At 39.3% G+C, this 20,188-nt stretch overlaps 1 protein-coding gene across 2 annotated transcripts; it reads right to left on the bottom strand.

Moving 5' to 3' along the window:
• Nucleotides 1-1,495: 1,495 nt before the first annotated feature.
• LOC130047391 (uncharacterized) lies at nucleotides 1,496-16,639 on the bottom strand. Of its 2 annotated transcripts, none has more exons than XM_056142285.1 (2): nucleotides 16,558-16,639; nucleotides 1,496-2,878 (listed from the first exon to the last, which is right to left on the bottom strand). In XM_056142285.1, the coding sequence occupies exons 1-2, from the start codon at nucleotides 16,636-16,638 to the stop codon at nucleotides 1,568-1,570; spliced, it is 1,392 nt and encodes a 463-aa protein (XP_055998260.1). In that variant the 5' UTR covers nucleotide 16,639; the 3' UTR covers nucleotides 1,496-1,567. The 2 variants fall into 2 exon arrangements, with proteins under 2 accessions (XP_055998260.1, XP_055998261.1); XM_056142286.1 differs by lacking the exon at nucleotides 16,558-16,639 and adding an exon at nucleotides 6,595-6,630.
• Nucleotides 16,640-20,188: the final 3,549 nt, after the last annotated feature.

The following is a 20,188-nucleotide window of genomic DNA, read 5'->3' as shown; positions in this document are numbered from 1 at the left end:
GAACACGGACGACATATCTACCGGTTCGTAAAAGAGATCGACCACCATGTCTATGCCTTGTGTGGTAAGTTGCAGTGTGGAGAAAGCGTGCTTTTGCGATGTTGTCAGGTGAGCCTTGTTCTGAGGAACGCTGGCAACAACAACATTCTTGAAAAGTTTTGACACCCCTTGAGGATTTGTTTTCCTGGATTCGCTCGTTTTTCTCTGAGTCCAGGACTTTAATACTATTTTCTACAGGTGCACGTGTCACGTACACCTGCGGTCAGATATTACGAGTAGACCCAGTATATACTTCGTATACAATGTGTTGTCATGGCGAGTCTGCATGAAAGGTGAAGATAACGAACAAGTGATCAATGTCATAACTCCTTTAGGCAATACAAAATAGATAGTTGAGCACACACGGACCCCTGGACACACAAGAGGTGGGAGCAGGTGCCTAAGAGGAGTATGTACCCACTGTCGACCGGTCACATCTGCCATGAACCCTATATCTTGATACGGTAAACGGAGTCATCCGCAGTGAAAACCAGTGTGCCGAGCACGGTCCAATATCATGGCATATACAGGCAAGTTTAAAAATTTTCAGTCACTTGGAACTATTACGGACTTCATTTTATGAATTGGGGTAAGAAATTCATTTTAGAAATGATATTTTATGCTGCACATTCTATTTGATAGCTTGTTGCAATGCTCAAACACTCTGTAGTCGTATAGTGTTAGGGCCCAGCTAAATGTCGACCAGAAAATAATAGTCATTTTCCCGAGTTCATTTCTGCATATCTTGGGAAGTACACGGAATTTCGGGATGAACTTTGGTAGTAATGTAGATTGATTATGTATGAATAAATTAAAATACAAAGTAGAATTTTATATCAATTAATTTATTGTTTTTACATCGGCTAACTTGGGTACCCTATATTTAGAGTTCTATACCTTTACTCTTTATATAGTAAATTCGACCCCAAGCGATGCAATTGCCTGTGATAGCATGTGCACAAGTTACATTTTACAGTAATATTTATGTATTTTGTTTGGAGTGTGAATAATGGATGGTATAAATTCTATGCCCTCCTGCGTATTCTTTCAATAGATAAATTCTTTGCGTTTATTGTGTAATTTTGTCATTTTTAGAGCATCTACAATTCATACTTACATACATGAAAAAGAAAACTTTATTCTAAATTTATTAATCCAAAAATTTAGAATCCTTCACTGATGTACCGTATTTTTATTTTTATTCGTGTTTGACACCGTATACATTACTATTGAAGCGTACATGTTAGTGTGACCTGTTGAGGCTACCCGTGCCAGCAAATCGGAAACATTGATGTGAAGTTAAACGTAGCAAAACCCGTCCCCTAATATACCACGATATATACCTTGACAATAGAATACTCATCTAATATGGCGGATGAGTAGAGAAGGATGGTGAACACGGAGAATTCTATAATATAACTCATGAACATGTAATAGAGTGGAAAACAAATAAAACATCATTTCATAATCCATTTTTATTTCAAACTTGACAGACATTTCTTCCTTTGACATATATCGAGCTTAAAAATTAGCCGAAAGCATATATTTTGAAGAAATGACCGTCGTCACGGCTGAATAAATGGTCGGCAGGCGATCTCCAGCATGGGTATAAGTTACGGTCAATGATACCTACAGAACCGTAAGTGCTACAGCTGGTACGCACAGAACTTGACATGCTATTATAAGCATCGTTTGCATGAACACGGACGACATATCTACCGGTTCGTAAAAGAGATCGACCACCATGTCTATGCCTTGTGTGGTAAGTTGCAGTGTGGAGAACAGCGTGCTTTTGCGATGTTGTCAGGTGAGCCTTGTTCTGAGGAACGCTGGCAACAACAACATTCTTTCCGTGGTTATTGTTTTGAAGTCCGTAAATACCACCACATGTGTGTACCGTGTACTTTTCAGAGTCTGTTGAGTGATCTGAAACAACAACCAACCAGTTCCGCCAGTAGTACTTCTTGGCGATGACGTCGTAAAGGGGGTTTGTGATGTCGCAATTACTAGAGTGGGCATGGTTTACAATATATTGATCAACGTCTTTTGCTAACTGACCTCCGAACTGAGTTTCTAATTTGTGGTCTGTTGAGGTCAATTTACTCTTAAAGTGTTCAAATTTGACTTGCCATTGCTGTCGGTAATAACTCTCCTGTGAGGGATATTTCAGTTGATAGTAAGCTAGCTCTATTGATGCTCCAAACATGAGTAATTTAGATACGCCAAGCATAAAGCTCTGTGTTTTCTTTCTGTCCCATTTAAAGTTCTCAATGGCTGAATCAAATAGGTCTTTATGAAATGTCCGGTGCTCATTCATTACTCCATCGTAAAGCTTCTCTGCGGAGTTGGTGAAATCTTGTTGAAAATTGTCAAGAAAGAGTTGTTTTCGTGCGGTATAATCATTTTTAGTTGAAGACAGAACCAAATCTTTGTACTTTTCTCCGACAGCATGTATTTTACTTTCGTATTCTCCATATTGTAATTCCACACTTGCCCAATTAATCTGCCGCTTCACATCGGAAAATTGGTGATCAACACGATCAAACCGCAGAGTGACGTCTTTATATAGTTTCTGTATCGCCAATAATTCTGCTGACGGACCAGTGTCGAAAAAACTAAACACAAAGCCCAAAACAGGACCAAGTATTCCCAAATACGAAGATGCTGCAGAGGCAAGTTTCGTTATTGTCTTTGAGAAGTCTTGACTCTCTATGAAACCGGTAAGATCATTAGCGAGACTAAGTCCATCCATGATATGTGTTGTATCTATGGCAAGTACATTTGCCGCTGTCCACATGAGGATGGCCACGCATCCAATCAAATGGCGTTTCATGGTAACCTTTGAACCAAGAGAAAATTTAAGTAACTACTTGAATTTACAATTTATAGTTAGTTGAATGAAAGGTGAAGATAGCGAACAGTGATCAATCTCATAACTCCTAAAATCAATATAAAATATATAGTTGGGCAAACACGGACCCAAGGATACACCAGAGGTGGGATCAGGTGCCTAGGAGGAGTAAGCATCCCCTGTCGGCTGGTTACACCCGCCGTGAATATGTTAAAGTAAACGTCTAGTAAATTAAATTCTAATTCTTTAACACCTAGGGCTAATAATCAAAATGTTACTATGATTGTGACCATATGGCCATCAGTAGAATTTAGACACGGTCGAAGACCTGCTACAATTTCAGTGATGTATGATTGCATATTGTTGAAAGCCCCTTTCCTGAATTTTTCACTCATATGGAGACGTCAGCATTGCCGGTGAAGGGCTGCAAAGTTTAGGCCTATGTTCGGCGCTTATAGCCTTTGAACAGGTCTTTTATCGTCCTCGGTATTTGTAGTCTCACACGATGGACCACTCCATTAAGTCGCCTTTTACTACAAGCAAGGGATACTAAGGACCTATTCTAACCCAGTTACTCATGTGACTTACTACTGAAGTATGTATTAACCAACGGTATGCATACGAAATACAACATGACTTATCAATGGTGCAAGCAGGTTAATGAATTAATGAATCAATAACATAAAATCTTACCAATAGTTGTGTAATGGTTATCTTCTAGCATCCGAGTAATATTCACATTATCAAATAGATGGGCGGTCTTCTGTCACGAGTGTGCGGAGCGCACGAGTGAGAGAAGGACCGCCCATCTCTTTGATAATGTGAATTTTACGAGGATGCTAGAAGATGACCGACTTGTCACATATTTCAAAAGCTTCTCATTTTACATTTATTGAACCATACATTCAATACAATGATAGATTTTCATATACCATCGTCGGACGATGCATGTGTATATAAAATTTAATACGCTTTACCCGTAAAACAGCAAAACTAACTTAACGAAAACTTATATGCTAGTAAAAACTTAGATGATGAAATCATTGACAGTTATTTGTCGGAAGTAAATATACCACTATTAAGTGATGAAAATAAAGACATGTTGGAACTTTTCCCAACTTTCGAAGAATGTACGGAGGCGGTTTCTAATATGAAAAGTGATAAATCACCTGGTCTCGATGGTTTGCCTAATGAATTTTACCAAATTTTCTGGAATGAAATTGGACCATATTTTTATGATGCTCTAAAAGAGATTGTTAACAATGAAACAATGACACATACTCAAAGATTATCAGTAATATCATTGGTTTTTAAAAAGGGAGCAAAGAATCAGCTTAAAAATTATAGACCGATAAGTTTGACAAATACTGACTATAAAATAATTGCCATTATTTTTGCTAAAAGACTGCAAAAAGTTTTATCAGGTATAATTAATGAAAACCAAACTGCTTATATTAAAGGACGTTATATTGGGGAGAATGCAAGACTCCTACTAGACATATTTGAATATTGTGAAACTGAAAATTTGGAAGGAATATTACTATTATTATATTTTGAAAAAGCATTCGATTCTGTGGAATGGAATTTTCTTTTTAAAGTGTTGAATAAATTCAATATAGGAAATAATTTTATCAAATGGACTAAAATTCTATATACAGAAACAATCTTTAAAATGAAAAATAATGGATGGCTTTCTAAAATATGCTCGATGACAAGGGGGATTAGACAAGGGTGTCCCCTATCAGCCCTCCTTTTTCTTTTTGTAGCAGAAATCTTAGCGATTAGAATAAAAAACAATAACAGCATTAACGGTGTTGTGATAAATAATTCTGAAATAAAGAGTATACAGCACGCAGACGATTTAACAGTTGCGGTAAATAATGAAATTTTTATGAAAAATGCCCTAGATGATATAAATAAATTCTGTGAAAGTGCTGGCTTTAAAATTAATATCAACAAAACTGAATGTATTTTGCTTGGAAGATTGAAAAATCAGTTTGAAGAACTTTCTGGTATTAGAGTTACAAGTAAAGCGGTCAAGCAAGTGTCTAGGCATTTTTTTTTAGGTCACGATAAAGAAGAATGTTACAATAACAAGAGGTCCAGGGGCCTTATAGGTCACCTGAGTATCATGTAACAACCTTCCAATGTTTGAATTAGGTTTGTGTTTAAATATAAGAATTTTATTTTTGGATGGAAGAAACATTGAATAGCTATGTGGTCATGAAGTACATGTGTCATTTTTATGTTCAATCAATAATCCTTTTTAAAAAACCTAAAGAAATATTGCATTTTCACTATATAATCAATCAGCCCCGCCTTTGCACCAGAACCCCTGACCCAGGGGCCATAAATTTCAGTTTTGAAAGAAGCATCCTTGATCATCATTATCATACTATTAGTTTGTCTACTTAATACCCAGCAGCAGAGGAGAAGATTTTCAAAGAAATAAAATGCATTTTCACTATATGATCAATAGGGCCCCACCCTAATACCAGAACCCCTGACCCAGGGGCCATGAATTTCACAATTTTGAAAGAGGCATCCTTGCTCATCATAACCATGCTATTGGTTTGTCTACTTAATACCCAAGGACAGAGAAGAAGATTTTCAAAGAAATAATGCATTTTCACTATATGACTTATAGAGCCCCACCCTAGCACCAGAACCCCTGATCCAGGGGCCATGAATTTCACAATTTTTAAAGACGCATCCTTGTTCATCATTACCATGCTATTAGTTTGTCTACTTAATACCCAAAGACAGAGAAGAAGATTTTCAAAGAATTTCTACATTTTCACTATATGACCAATAGAGCCCTACCCTAACACAAGAATCCCTGCCCCAGGGGCCATGAATTTCACAATTTTGGTAGAGGGCTCAACGCTCATTATAATTATGCCCACAGTTTGGCTTCTTGATGTCCAGGAGTAAAGAAGATTTTTTAAAATTACACTCATTTTGATGGTTTTTGCCCCACCCCTCAGGCCCCAGGGGGGCAGGGACCACGAATTTCACAATTTTTATTCCCCTCCACCCAAAGATGTTATATGCCAAAATTGGTTGAAATTGGTTCAGGGGTTTCAGAGAAGAAGCTGAAAATGTTCAAATGTTAACGCACGACGAACGACGACGGACAAAAACAGATAGCAATAGGTCACCTGAATGATTCAGGTGACCTAAAAATTGGATGAGAATATATAATGAAATGGAAAAACTGTTTGAATCCTGGAAAAGAAGAAAATTAACACTTTTTGGCAAAGCATGCATTACAAATACACTTGCCATTTCAAAATTAACATATGTATCGTCAATTCTATGTCTTCCTGATAAAGAGTTTATGAAAAAAGTACAACGATTAATCTTTAATTTCATTTGGGATAAAAAAAAAAAAGAAGAAAGAATCAAACGAAACACTTTGGTTGGAGATGTAACAAGAGGTGGTCTTTCAATAGTAGATGTAGAATGCAAATTAAAAGCATTAAAAGCAGCATGGATACCGAGATTATTAAATGCAAAGGGAGTCTTACTTGAAATTTTAAATAATTATTGTAGAAAACTTAACTTTGATATATACTATATGTTAAAATGTTCAACTACTGATGTGGGGAATTTAAACAAAACTAAATTACCACTATTTTATAAAGAAATGTTGTGTTGCTTTAATGAATGTAAAAGCGAACTTAACTTTGATAAGAGATTACCTGATGATATTTTACAACAACCATTATGGAATAACACAAATCTGAAATATAAAGGAAACCCCATTTTCTTCGATAATTGGGCGAGATCTGGTATCTTATATCTTAGTGATTTATTTGATGATGGAATTTTTAAACCGCTAGAACATTATTCAAATATTAATGACAAATCTAACTGGCTATGTGAATACAAAATTATTATGACAATCACGAGAAAAATTCGAGGACTAAACGATTTTTCAAATTCAAGCTGTGTAAATAAACAAAATGTCACTAATTTTAACTTCCTTCTTGGATTTACCAATATACTTAAAACATCAGGTAATCTTTTTTATAAAAATTTAGTTGAAAAAAAGTTTTGCAAACCCAATTTTCAGGCATTACTGTCTGAAGAATTCAGAATATTCGGTGATTCTAATTGGATAAATATTCATAAATGTAAAATTAAAGATTTGAAAGACAAACAGATAGTGGAATTCAGTTATAAGTATAGAATAACATATTATGTAATAATGCATATATTAGCAAAGGGGAAAAAAATGTAAAGAATGAATATACACATTGTAAGCAAGTTGAGACTACAAAACATCTGATTTACGAGTGTGATAATGTTTTAAATATATGGAACACTGTTAGCAGTTATCTATCCTTCAAAGTTCAATGGAAACACATTGTTGTTGGGTTTTTTCTAGAACAAAATGATAAAACCAAATCCTTAAATTTAATTATTATTTATATAGCCTACAGAATATACAAACATAAAATGTTATGTAGATTAGATTCTTTAAGTGAAACGACTTATAATATGTATAATCATGTTAAAAAATCATTATGTTTCTATACATCAGTATTGAAGTATATAAATGCAAAAGAGCATTTTTTTTTTTTTGAACATCTTTGTAAATTAATGTAACTTGACAGTTGTGAAGAGACCAGTATAAACTATCCTTAAATATTTATCATTATAACTATATGGTCAACTTAGGACTACATTGTTTATATATTATTCCTTGAGTAATTTCTATGTTATTCTACTGTTGATATATCTACATCAACGTTGCATATGATATTTTTATGATTTCGAAAAATATTTGATATTATGTATTTTCATATAAATTATATATATATATGCCTTATATAAAATAATATTATAATAAAATACATTCAATCCAATGGGCCCCTGGTACCATTGGTGAGAATGAAGAGGGAGTATCCGAGGATATTTTATCCCAAATAGTATGTATACTTTTTAATAAATGATGAAAATAAAAAAACAAAAAACAAAACAACAACAACAAAAACAAACAACCCAACAACTTAACGAAAACTGATTATCCCTGTCAGTATCAATCACATATTGGTGGCTTCATAAATTATTTTTCAGGAATTTAATTCTATATATGTATTTGTACAAATGTTTTAAGAAGACATGTATAACACAAATATTAAAGTAGAAAAAGGATTAAAGACTTGCATTAGCAAAATCTTTATAAAATGAGAGAGAGAGAGATAACTATTTAATAAAACAGTCACAGGTATGTGTATATCTGCTTCAACGCCCCAGACATCGTTCGGTGTACGCTTTACCCGTGAAACAGCAAACGTAACTTCACGAAAACTGATTATCCCTGTCTTGTTTTTATTGTGTAATTCTGATGTTAGTACCGCCCATGCGATAACAAGGTGGGAGGAGCTCGTTTTATCACATGTGCGATAACAAGATCCTGTTGATGATAACCAGATATTATTCCTGAACAACAAAAAATCACTGTAAACATGTGACAATAACCGTTGTCGCCTTCCTCGACGATGCCCGATCATAAATATCTACACCTTATTCACGACATTAACTTTAAAGGTGACCTTACAGAAATCGCCTTCAAGCCTTTGAAAAGAAATTCTAAACTTTCACAGAATTAATGAAATTCGCGAGACCAGTAAAGTATGAAAACAAACAACACCATCTAGCGGATCATCACCTCCAGTAATACATAGTCTTACTCATTTCTTTAATGAATGGCATGACGCAGAAAAACAATGGATACAGGAGAGTAACCTTGACCTTAAAGATTAATTGTTTAACGTCCCTTTCGAGAATCTTTCACTCAAATGGAGACGTCACCATTGCCGGTGAAGGGCTGCAAAATTTGGGCCTATGATCGGTGCTTAGGACCTTTGAGCAGGGAGGGATCTTTATCGTGCCACACCTGCTGTGACACGGGGCCTCGGTTTTTGCGGTCTCATCCGAAGGACCGCCCCATTTAGTCGCCTCTTACGACAAGCAAGGGGTTTTGAGGACCATTTCTAACCCGAATCCCCACGGGACACCCTAAAGATTAATAGGACTTTCATACCTAGTGACCAGACATCCAAAAATCACTTTGTCGGCTCATTATTCAAATGAAGACTTCCATGGCACAATATTTTATCTCTCGAAATTAAATAGTTCCTATAGTCTTGTAGTATCTGGGGAGTTGTCCCTAGTACGACCTGTTTGGCGGACTGCTTCCGGAGCCCGGATGACAGTTCCCGCCAAGAGGCATCTTGAGGCTAGAGCTAAGAGAAGCACGACGCACGTTACGACGAACATACCAGAAGTATTAAGGCTATCATTAAGCGTTATGTTTAGGTACGTACTGTGGGTTCTCACGGGATTACTGGGTCACTACGCCCCATATTTACTATATTGGCGCCCAACTCGAGGCCACAGGCTTACCGGTGAATTTACAGTTTGTTGTTTTTTCATAGCACGCTGGTCAGCCGCCATATTGGCGAGAAGTCCCAGTTTGACTTGGAAATTTTTTTACTTTGAATTAAATTCAGATTTTTGTGATTATTTTAGGATTTAATATCTAATTACAGAATCAATTTAGATTATTGACATTTGCATTTTTGTATATTTGTGCATTGTTGTGTATTATGGATGCAAGGTGAAGATAACGAACAGTGATCAATTTCATAACTCCTACAAGCAATACAAAATAGATAGTTGGGAAAACACGGACCCCTGGATACACCAGAGGTGGGATCAGGTGCCTAGGAGGAGTAAGCATCCCCTGTTGACCGGTCACACCCACTGTGAGCCCCATATATGGATACATCTTTTGATGAAGCGTTGTCTGGATTGGGCTTAGGAGCCCACCCAGACACCCCCGCGTTCACACGTCGCGCCCCTACGCTGTTGCAGTTAGCCTCAGGTAGATTTGATAACCCATGTGGTTATGGGGGGGGGGGGGGGGGGGGGCTTATGACGGTATGTCAAGCACCGGGTTAGAGCCATATTCCCAAGGTAGATCCTTGGTTGGCGGCGTCCCTTTGTCACGCCGTCTTTGCCTTCCTGTTTGAGGGAGGAGGTGGTAGGTTTAGGGGTGCCCCAGGAGGGGAAGTGAGGTTCTCGGACACTCTACTTGGTTCTTGGGAGGGGGACAGCCCAGAATGGGGTATACGGCGCAGGTCAAACTCACCAGAGAATTTAATTGGATTAGATTCACCCAGAAACGGTTCTGGAGTTGACACTTCGGGGTCTAGGGATTGGAATAGGTGGGAGGAGTATTTTTTGTCCCCCAGAGGGGAGGGAGTCAGTTATCCCCACCCCCACATGCTTATCCTTCACATGTGCAAGACCCTTGGGCTGGGGGGAATACCCCCCATCCCCAGCACTTGGTACCTCCCACGCTCAGCGGTTACGCTAGCACACCTAATCCCCACATTACTATGATGACTCCACCCTATCAACAGGGACCCTCCGCTTATCCTGGCGACACGGCCTGTGAGTTAGGGGACGAGGGGGGTAAAGTAGCTCACGTTCGGCCCCAGTGTTCCCGACACACATACCCCATTCCTTGGACCGTTGGCCCAGGAACCCGCTCCGGTGCCCCACCCACCCACCCCCACCCGCCCCTCAATACCCTAGGGCAGGGGGATACGCCACGGGCACTGGAAGACACGCGCCTAAGTACAAGGATTTGCGGTATGATGGGAAAACGAGCTGGAAGTCCTTCCTGCACAAATTCGTTCGCATGGCACGTAGCCAACAGTGGACCGAGCCTGAACAGCATGACCAGTTCTGCTTCTCCCTGGAGGGGACCGCCAGTTATTACTACACCCTGTTGCTCGACACTGATCGCAACCTCTCATTGACCGACATCCTGAGGAGATTTGAGAAGCGTTTCGGATCATCAGCGCCAGACCTCTCACACCAGCTGAACTTCCAGTCAACGTTCCAGAATGCGGGCGAGTCATTGAGACGATAGGGTGCTCACCCTAGCCACACAAGCCTTCCCATCCGTGCCAGATGTTCATACTCATGCCATTCCGCGGCTGTGTTATGGCGCCGAAGACCGGGATGCAGGACTCTATGCCCTGGATGGCCAGCCCAAGACGGTTGAGGAAGCTGTCGATCGAATGCAGTATTGTCAGCATTCGAGGCAGACTAAGTCATCGAAGCCTAGGAGGGATGTGAGGCAGGTAGCCCAGGAGGAGACCCCCGATTCTGACAAGGAACTCGAGGAGATGCGCCAGCGCCTTCAAGAGATAGAGAAGGAACTCCGAGGGCGGACCCCCTCTCCTCGGAGACCTCCATCGCCACCTATGAGCGGCAATCAGAAGTCGGTAGGTTGCTACAAATGCGGGGCCATGGGACACTTCAAGAGGGAATGCTCGGAGCTGAAGGGGAAAACTGAGGCGAACCAGGGTCAAGGGGCCAAGGCCAAGCCTAAGGACGGCCACGAGACGCAGCAACGTTCATCAGAAGCACGGGGGCGGGGAGCCAAGACCCGCCAGTCACAATCTAGTGGAGGGGCTACGCAGCGGGAAGTCAGGGTGCTGACTCCAGAGCGCTCCCCGGTTAGGCCAGGGCCGTGCGATGCTCACACGGGGCCAAGTCGGATTGCAGAAGGACACAGGCAGGCGCCCTCCTGCATGCCCCGCTCCAGGAAGGGTACACTCCAAGTGCGGTTCAAGGAGGCATCCGAGGAGGAGGAGGAGGAGGAATCCGATGACTGGGTCATAGGGTGGGAGAAGGAAAAATACGAGCCCTCTCCCAGGGATATGTTGTCGAGATTCAGGCTCCCTGAGGATATCGTGGTGCCGGAACTGCCCGGGTTTGGGGCAGAGAACCAGGGGGATGGGGAGGATTTTCCGGGGGATTCGGAGGACTTGCCGGATCTGGAGCGCTCGCCCATTAAGGAGGAGCAGGTAGGCGTGGATTTCGCGCCCAAGCCTAGTGAGTGCCCGGAGCCAGTTAAGGCGCAGGTTCAGTCCAAGGAGGAATGTGGGCTGGGGGTGGTCAGTGGCCAAGCGGAGAACGGGACAGTGGATATGCCATGCCGGCATGAGGGAGAATCCCATGAAGACTCGCCTGTGCCCAACCACCGGGTCCATGGTTGAAATGGTAGTCCAGGGAGTCCGACTACAGGCAGTGGTAGACACTGGGGCGGAGGTGAGTGTGTTGTCCACCCGGGTCTACGAGGAGCTCGACCCCAAGCCTCCCATCAAGCAGCATGTGACCTTGGTCCAGGCAGGGGAAAATGCCAGGATGAGAGGCTTCATCATTGGCCCTGTGGCAGTTTGCCTGGGAGACACGGAACATAATGTCGACCTGTATGTGGCTCCCCTGCAGGACCAAATGCTGCTAGGTATGGAGTTTCTACATCAGCAGAAGGCTCACTTAGACCTGGAACATGGCATCATGACCTTGGGAAGGGAAAAGGTCCCTATGACGTTCGGACGCCCAGGAGGGGGACAGGAGGCCCAGGTTTCGGTAACAAAGTCAATTAGGGTCCCAGCTGCGTCAGTTGTCCTATGCCCTTGTCATTTGGATAAGGAGTTGGAAGACTTCGTAGTCAGCCCTCAGACTCTCGAACGTTTTACTGGTGCCGCACACTTTTCACACTGGGGAGAGGTCAGCAATGACCTGCATGGTCAACGCTTCGGACGAGGATGTGTCCATTCCAGAGGGCAGTGTGATAGGCTCGACCTCGGAGGCCGGATTGCGGACGCCGAATCCGGACTCTGTCCGGAATGTTTGCAGTGTGGCTAATCCCCACACTGATTCGGGGGCTGAGGTCCCCGAACACATGAAGGACCTCCTTGATCGTTCATCCAAGGAACTGACCTCGGAGGAGCGACGGATGCTCGCAGACCTGCTCAACGAATTCCAGGACGTATTTGCTGGAAATAAATCTGCTGTTGAATTCACTTAGAAATGGTATTAAATTGTGTTTGAGTTTACAATTTGCTTGCATTTGGAAAAAAAAACAATTTTCTTCCCTACCTACCCTAAATGTTTCTTCAACGTTAGCGGAAACACAACAATTGTTATCGTTGGCCTTATAGATATGTCAGTTATATGTACAATGTACATAAATTATCGAATTCATTTCACGATAGCATTCAGGGAGCTCACTAGTTTTTGGGACAGGGTCCTTTTAGATTGGGAAATTTATTGAGTTATTTGTTGAGATTGAAGAATGTTTAATTAACATACAATCGCCCAGGTTTTTGTTTTAATAACAGAGCTATCCGTAGGACCTTTTCTGTATTTTTGACAGTAAATTATCATTTGAGAAATATATCTGGCTACATTGTCTAAAAAATGAGAAATTCTAGACTAGTAATTTGGAATTTGTTTGCAAATTCTTCCAATGAAGGGGTAGTTTTATTAGATCCAATTTAAATACGCCGGTTTCGAGATACGTCATGGTTATTTCCCTTTGGAGAACTCTTGTACTTAGTAAGGTGCAAAACAACTTGTTTACACGCGGGAGTGGGACAGATATTCATCACTGCATAAGTGAATCTGCTCAGTAAGTTTATCACGCAGTTTCATTACCCAGTTTCGACTGATACACAAACTAAGTAAATGATAAGTATTAAAGAAGTAATTAAATACTTGGGAATTCTTAGTATATCACGTTATTTTGTTGCTCCTACCTATCATATCCAGGACATTGCTTGGAAATATGGCATTGTATTTATGTTTCCACTTTAGTAAAACATTTCTTTTGATAGTATTTTATATTTCCTAAATCAAGTATTTAAAAAGAAGTCGGTTTTCATACATTTTATCATCTTTCTCACTGACTGCAGTACCACTCTGTCTCATATAAGCATTCAAAGTTCCAATAAATGCACCTCCTACACAGGAGAGCTCTAATCTCGAAACTGGCGTATTGATTGACAGCCCAGTATATGTGTAAATATGCATTTCTTATTAAGGTTATTTAGACTGACTTTAAGGTAATTAAATTTTTAAAACACACACTGGGTAACTGATATATTAAACACTTTATAAATGGGAATTTAAAAAAAGTTTTTTCTGTGTGCTTACATTGATTGATCAAAGGCCATTGTCATGTAGGTCGGTTTCGTTTTCAGATGCACTACCCGATATTCTTTTTTGAATTTTCATTTATTGACGGGTAAAATATTGAATAAAATCATAATTAGGTTATAAAAAATATTTGTGTCACCATTTCCTTCTTGTTTAATGCGACATAAAAATGCATGTTGACATTGTCCCTAAGAAACGTGCTCAGTTGTACGTCACGTGATTCGGTAATGGAGAAAATGATCCGGTAAAGGCGACTCCTCTGCTCATTAACAAACACCGATGATTTGTATTTATTACGTGATTATTGAGAAATGATATATATAACAGTTTAAGTTACACATGGTACCACCATTCATGTTATATAATAGATTCAACTCGGACTCGGGTACGAACCATCGACGCTAAACTACGAAGTGATCTGTTATAGGCAACCTTTCTGTATATACTGAAACATTGTCGCTTCCCCTTCAATATGCAAACAAGCTAAATAAATGACATTCAAAGTGAAAAGCAAGGGTCTTTCGGATATGACTGGTCACGGTTGGCGGTGACACGTTAAAGATACCTCACACTGCTACGACCTTGATTTCTGGTACATCACTTCAAGTACGAAACGACAGTTGATTGTTTCTGGTATTTAAACGCTTCCAGGATTAAAACAATACAGGTGACTCTCGATAACTCGAAGTTCAAGGGACCTTGATAAAACTTCGAGAGATCGAAATTCGGAAATTGAAGATTCGCCGGTATGGTTAAGATTCTACAGTAACCGGAAATGTATTGATATCATTTTGACATGTTTTCCTTCGTATTCGTCAGGTACTTTGATATCCCGATGACGCCTTACTATCGCAAACTAAACAGAGCGCAATGTTATGTTGCTTTACCCAAAGCAAAAATTTTAACGAATGAGGAAAACGATGTTTTAGAGTAACTTTACACAAAGAACAAACTCAAGAAATTTAACAGTCTGTATATCTCTAAATAATGTATAAAACTTACTCTCTCGTTGTCAAGTCAAAACAAATTATAGATTTTATTCATAGTCGGATTATATATATTTTAATCGATTTCTAGTCAACTCGTATCCTGAACGACTCGTACCCAGATCAACTCGTACCCAAAAGGCAAAAGTCAACCCGTACCCAAGAATCTGCCCATAATGCAATATATCTATGGGCATATAAGTGACATATCGCTTAGGTACGAGTTGTCATCAATTGAACAGGAGGAGTCAACTCGTAACCAGAGTCTTTGGTACGAGTTTACTTTTGCCTTTTGGGTACGAATCATCACGACACCAAACCCCAGTGCAAGGTGTAAACTGACCAATTAGCCAATTATATACTCAAGTGTGTCACCTCCTCACAGAAGCACGGGTGATGTTTCAACTATGTAAACACCTAATAATCCCTCCGGCATTCTACAAAATCCAGGTAACGGGTGGATCCAGGAATTGTGGTTTTGGGGGGCGCCACTTTATGAGGCAGGGGGTCTGGGTCGAAGTTCTGGTGGGGGCCCAGGGGGCGAAGCCCCTGGATTTTACAGATTTTACAGGGCTTGAAATATGTTTACTATTTAAGTCATTTGTTCTATTTTCTATCATTTTTATAAGGTGAAATTAGTAAAATGACTTAATAATTGGAAAAAACTAAGTACTCCCAATAAAGTAATTCAAGGAATCAAAAGACTTTGTCATTTATTTCTCCGGGAGTGGAAGAAATCATTGCTTCTTTTATCGTTTAGTACATTTTTCTAACCAAGATGCCACGAATTACCTTAAATTTGAAAATTTTAGGGTTGGGGCGCCAGCTGCGCCCCCCCCCCCCCCTTAAATCCGCCACTGGGTAAGGCTAAAGCAGAAATTATTACACGCTTGGGTAACGGTGGGTATACGCTACCACCACTTCGAGAGATCGATAGTGCAAAACAATGAAATGTGTTTTACGGGACCCAACTTCACTTCGAGAGTTCGAACGTTCGAGAGATCGATAGTAAATGTGCTTTGTTATATAGGGGAAAAAAATCGGGACCATGATTTCATTTCGAGAGATCGAAGTTCGAGCCATCGAGAGTCACCTGTAGTTTGCGAAAAGAAGTAGATGTAGGCAATCTCGTCATACCTAAATAGTGGAATCGAATAAACTTTTACGCATTTATTTAAAATTCTCGTAAATGCATTGAATTAATGATAAAGGCTAAGCCAATTCACCGAAATATCAATTCTGTTCAATTCAAACGCTCTATTTGATAAATGTACCTCGACCTTCGGTTCGATACTCTCTTTTTTTTTTTAAATCGCGTTTGGTAAAATACATCTTGCTTGACCTGTACATATTATTTTCACGGGTCAAAATGACACGTCCGATTCTTAGCCACGAGTTTGTCAAAACCAATAAACTTAATGAATTTCAATTACATCTTACCGTTCGGCGGTTTGGAAACATTTTGCTTCTATAATTGTGACTGAATCTCCTTAATTACATTTTTCTTCAAAGTATTTCTTGGTTTCCTTTGTAAAATATATCGTATTTAAACGTCTTATAAGTATTACAATGCGTATCGTGAACTCGGGGTATCATTTCAGCCCTAATTACTAAATCAATAATAAAATGTTCCCAAAAATTGTTTACCATTGTCGCCTTCCTCAACGGTTTCCAATAAGAAATAGCCGCTCCTTGTTCACGACGTTTTAACTTTATATATAAGTACATTCTGATAGAAATCGACTTCGTGCCTTTGATAAGAAATTTTAGACCTTGACAGAATTTATGAAATAGCCGATCATCACTTCCAATAATATCTCTACTCAAGGATACCTGTTTATACGTTGAAAGTGGAAACATTATTCTAGCTTACCATTACGGAAAGGGAAGAAAATATACTGCCTCTCGATCTAACCAGTAGTAACTCTATTCTGTTTATGGCGGGTGTGACCGGTCGACAGGGGATGCTTACTCCTCCTAGGCACCTAATCCCACCTCTGGTATATCAAGATGTGCCCAGGGTCCGTTTCTGTCCTACTCTCAATTTTGGTATTTTATTTAACATAAGAATTGAGATTGATCACTCATGAAAAAAAAATTCATCTGTTTGTTAGTAATCCAGATACAGAGCTTGTTCTGCGTATGATCAGTTTTGAAATCGAGGCAGGCTACTTACAAATAAGTTGATGTTTGCATTTCGCAAAGTTCATGAACGTTATTGGGTAAAATGTTGTCTGACATTTTTCATACTAGTAACTTGAGGCTGTTTATATTTTGCTGATTTTGACTCAGGAAAACTTCGTGTGTCTGATCACGATATAGGGCTCACGGCGGGTGTGACCTGTCGACAGGGGATGTTTATTTCTCCGGACCTGATCCCACCTCTGGTATATTTTAGGGATCAGTGTTTGCCCAACTCTTTATTTTTAGTATTTCTTAAAGAAGTTATGAGATTGATAACTGTTCATTATCTTCACCTATCCATACCAGAATACAAGGACAAATGAAAATTAAGGAGATCAACTATAATGATATTTCCCTAAAGACAGTAACAAAGATGTGCGTATTGTACATGCACAGCACCATCTGTTGGACAGATAACACAACTCTGGAAAATTCATTTCGCATATATTTAGCAGATTGATTGATTGTATATTATTCAACGTCCCTCTCGAGAGTGTTTCACACATATGGAGACGTCACCATTGCCGGTGAATGGCTGCAAAAATTTAGGCCTATGGTCGGGGTCTCGGATGTTACGGTCTCATCCGAAGGAACGCCCCATTTAGTCGCTTCTTACGACAAGCAAGGGATACTGAGGACCTATTCTAACCTGGATCCCTATGGGACTGTATTTAGTAGTAAAATTTGGGGTATGTAGTAGAAAATTGGGAAATATAGTGATAGAAACTGTTAATAAAAGACACCTTGAAATATTCACGATTCAAATTTTCCCTTCAACATCAAGAAATTATTTTAAAAAGAAACCAGAATCACCATCCTCATAATTTAAAAAAAGGTGAAAATGTACTTATAAAGCAGGCTAATTGGTATTCATACACATCACTGTTCGTTAAGTTTACCTGAAAGGTAATATAAAGTTACAAGAAATTAAAGAATATAAAAATACATAATTTCATTTTTGAAAATTGTAAACAAATACATTCTCAGGATACTGGTGAATCTCGGAAAATATGGATACTGGTGGATTTCGGAAAATCTTGTCTATCACTTGATGACCTATTGTTATCCGTTTCGTCCGTCGTACGTTAACATGTGAATATTTTCAGCTTCTCTTACACTACTTGGCAAATTGTGTAGCACCTGTAGGGGACGGAGAACTTGTATTGTGAAATTCACGACACCCCCTCCCTCCACCTTTTCCCAAAGGCCATGCATTTTGGATAAAAACTAAAAATTGATACTGATCACTGTTTGTTATCTTCACCTTGCATACAATCTTTAAACAATCTTCTCTACTCCTTAGGATCTAGTAGAGAAACTGAGTACATGGTTATGAAGAGCAAGGGTGTCGCTAACAAAATTGTGGTCCAAGTGTTGTAATGTTCGGGTGGGGCTGTATTGGTCATGCAAGGTGAAGATAACGATCAGAGATTAATCTCATAACTCCTATAAGCAATACCAAATAGATTGTTACCCAAACATGGACTGTAGATATATCAGAAGTAGGATCAAGTGCCTAGGAGGAGTATGTATCCCCTGTCGACCGCAGTTATCCGTAGTCAAAATCAGTGTGCCAAGAACGGCAGCTTCCTGCCTATATTTCAAAACTCATCATACAAAGAACAAGCTCTTGTGTATCGAATCAGTTTCGAGAGATATCGAATTTCTACTTTCTACTGTCATACCCAGTTTTTGTTGGTGGAAGAGAGAACCCAGATACAATGTACCTGGGAAAAGACCACCGACCTTCCGAAAGTAAACTGGGAAACTTTCTCACTTACCGGCGCGAGCGGGATTCGAACCCGCGCCGACAGAGGTGAGAGGCAGTGTGATTTTAAGCGCGATGCTCTAACCACTATTTGAGATAAAGGTTATATGACGTTACCTAAATGTGTCCAGTTCCTTTGGTGTGACGCGATATAATCCATTCCTGCTCAAAGGGGCGTAAACACCGAGCATAGTCCTAAATTTTGCAACCCTTCACTGGCAGTGGTGGCGTCCCCATACGAGTGAAAATTTCTCAAGCAGGACGTTAAACTATATACAACCAACCAACCTATTGTATGTGTTATAGTAAAATGTTTTAACTTTAGATAAATTTACACTGCCTTAAGGGACTTGTTTATGTTGTTTTGAAAATTTACTTTTCATTTTGTGAATGTTAAACATTAAAAATATAACTGATTTTGTGTTGATAGCCAAAATGTTAACTTTCTGGATGCAGGAATAACAGCAATATTTTAGCCTTAACCCTGTTATGTAAACAAAGAATCGAGGCTTTTTTGTTTACATTTAAAGTGGCTCACTACTGTCACCCTGAAATAGTTTCTCAAATCAGTACAAATTGATTTAATCATAAAAGATATAATGATATACAATAAGTATATATGCCAAAAAAGCAGAAAATATGCAAATTTGGATTAAAACATGATTTTCAAAAATATTATTTCAACACATATGAACAAAACACTAGTGGATTTTAACTCGAGCTCTGCAGTTCACAAACCCAATGCTTCTCTCTCTCTCTCTCTTGTCCAATGCTTTAACGACTGAGCTACGATTTTAGACAAATCAATATATTGATACAAATACTTTCACGAAACATTTAAATCGCCATCTTGTGACGTAGTGTCATAAAGAGTATAAGCTTTTGTGTACTGAGTTGCCTTAACAAACCAGTGAAATGTTAATTTTGTAATTGAATTTTAGCATCTTTACTTTTGAACATGCAATTTTACAAAGATTATTCAGAAAAGGGTGACTAAAATATTCGAAATAAATATCACGAAAACAAAATGATAATTATAAATTGTTTTTGTTGCAAAAAATGCCTCCTAGCCTAGTTCCCCAAATTGAAATTAAGTGCTACAAACTAAGCTGTTATGCTTTAGTACCAGTTAAGGAAAGTGAACACATACATCCTTTAATATACATTAAAAAAAAACTCACTTTAAAATACTCGTCTTTGAACCACTGTAGATTGTAGGAAATATTAGATCCCTGGGTCAGAGAAATCTAGTCTAGACATCATTAAATGATAATGAAGTATTGTATATTAAAAAAAATCAAGACTCTCCAATATGTCTGCAAATAG

The sequence above is a fragment of the Ostrea edulis genome, chromosome 6 (genome assembly GCF_947568905.1).
Source record: "Ostrea edulis chromosome 6, xbOstEdul1.1, whole genome shotgun sequence".
Lineage (NCBI taxonomy): Eukaryota > Metazoa > Mollusca > Bivalvia > Ostreida > Ostreidae > Ostrea > Ostrea edulis.
Note: the sequence above shows the minus strand (reverse complement) of the source record. Positions and strands in the feature narration are given on the sequence as shown.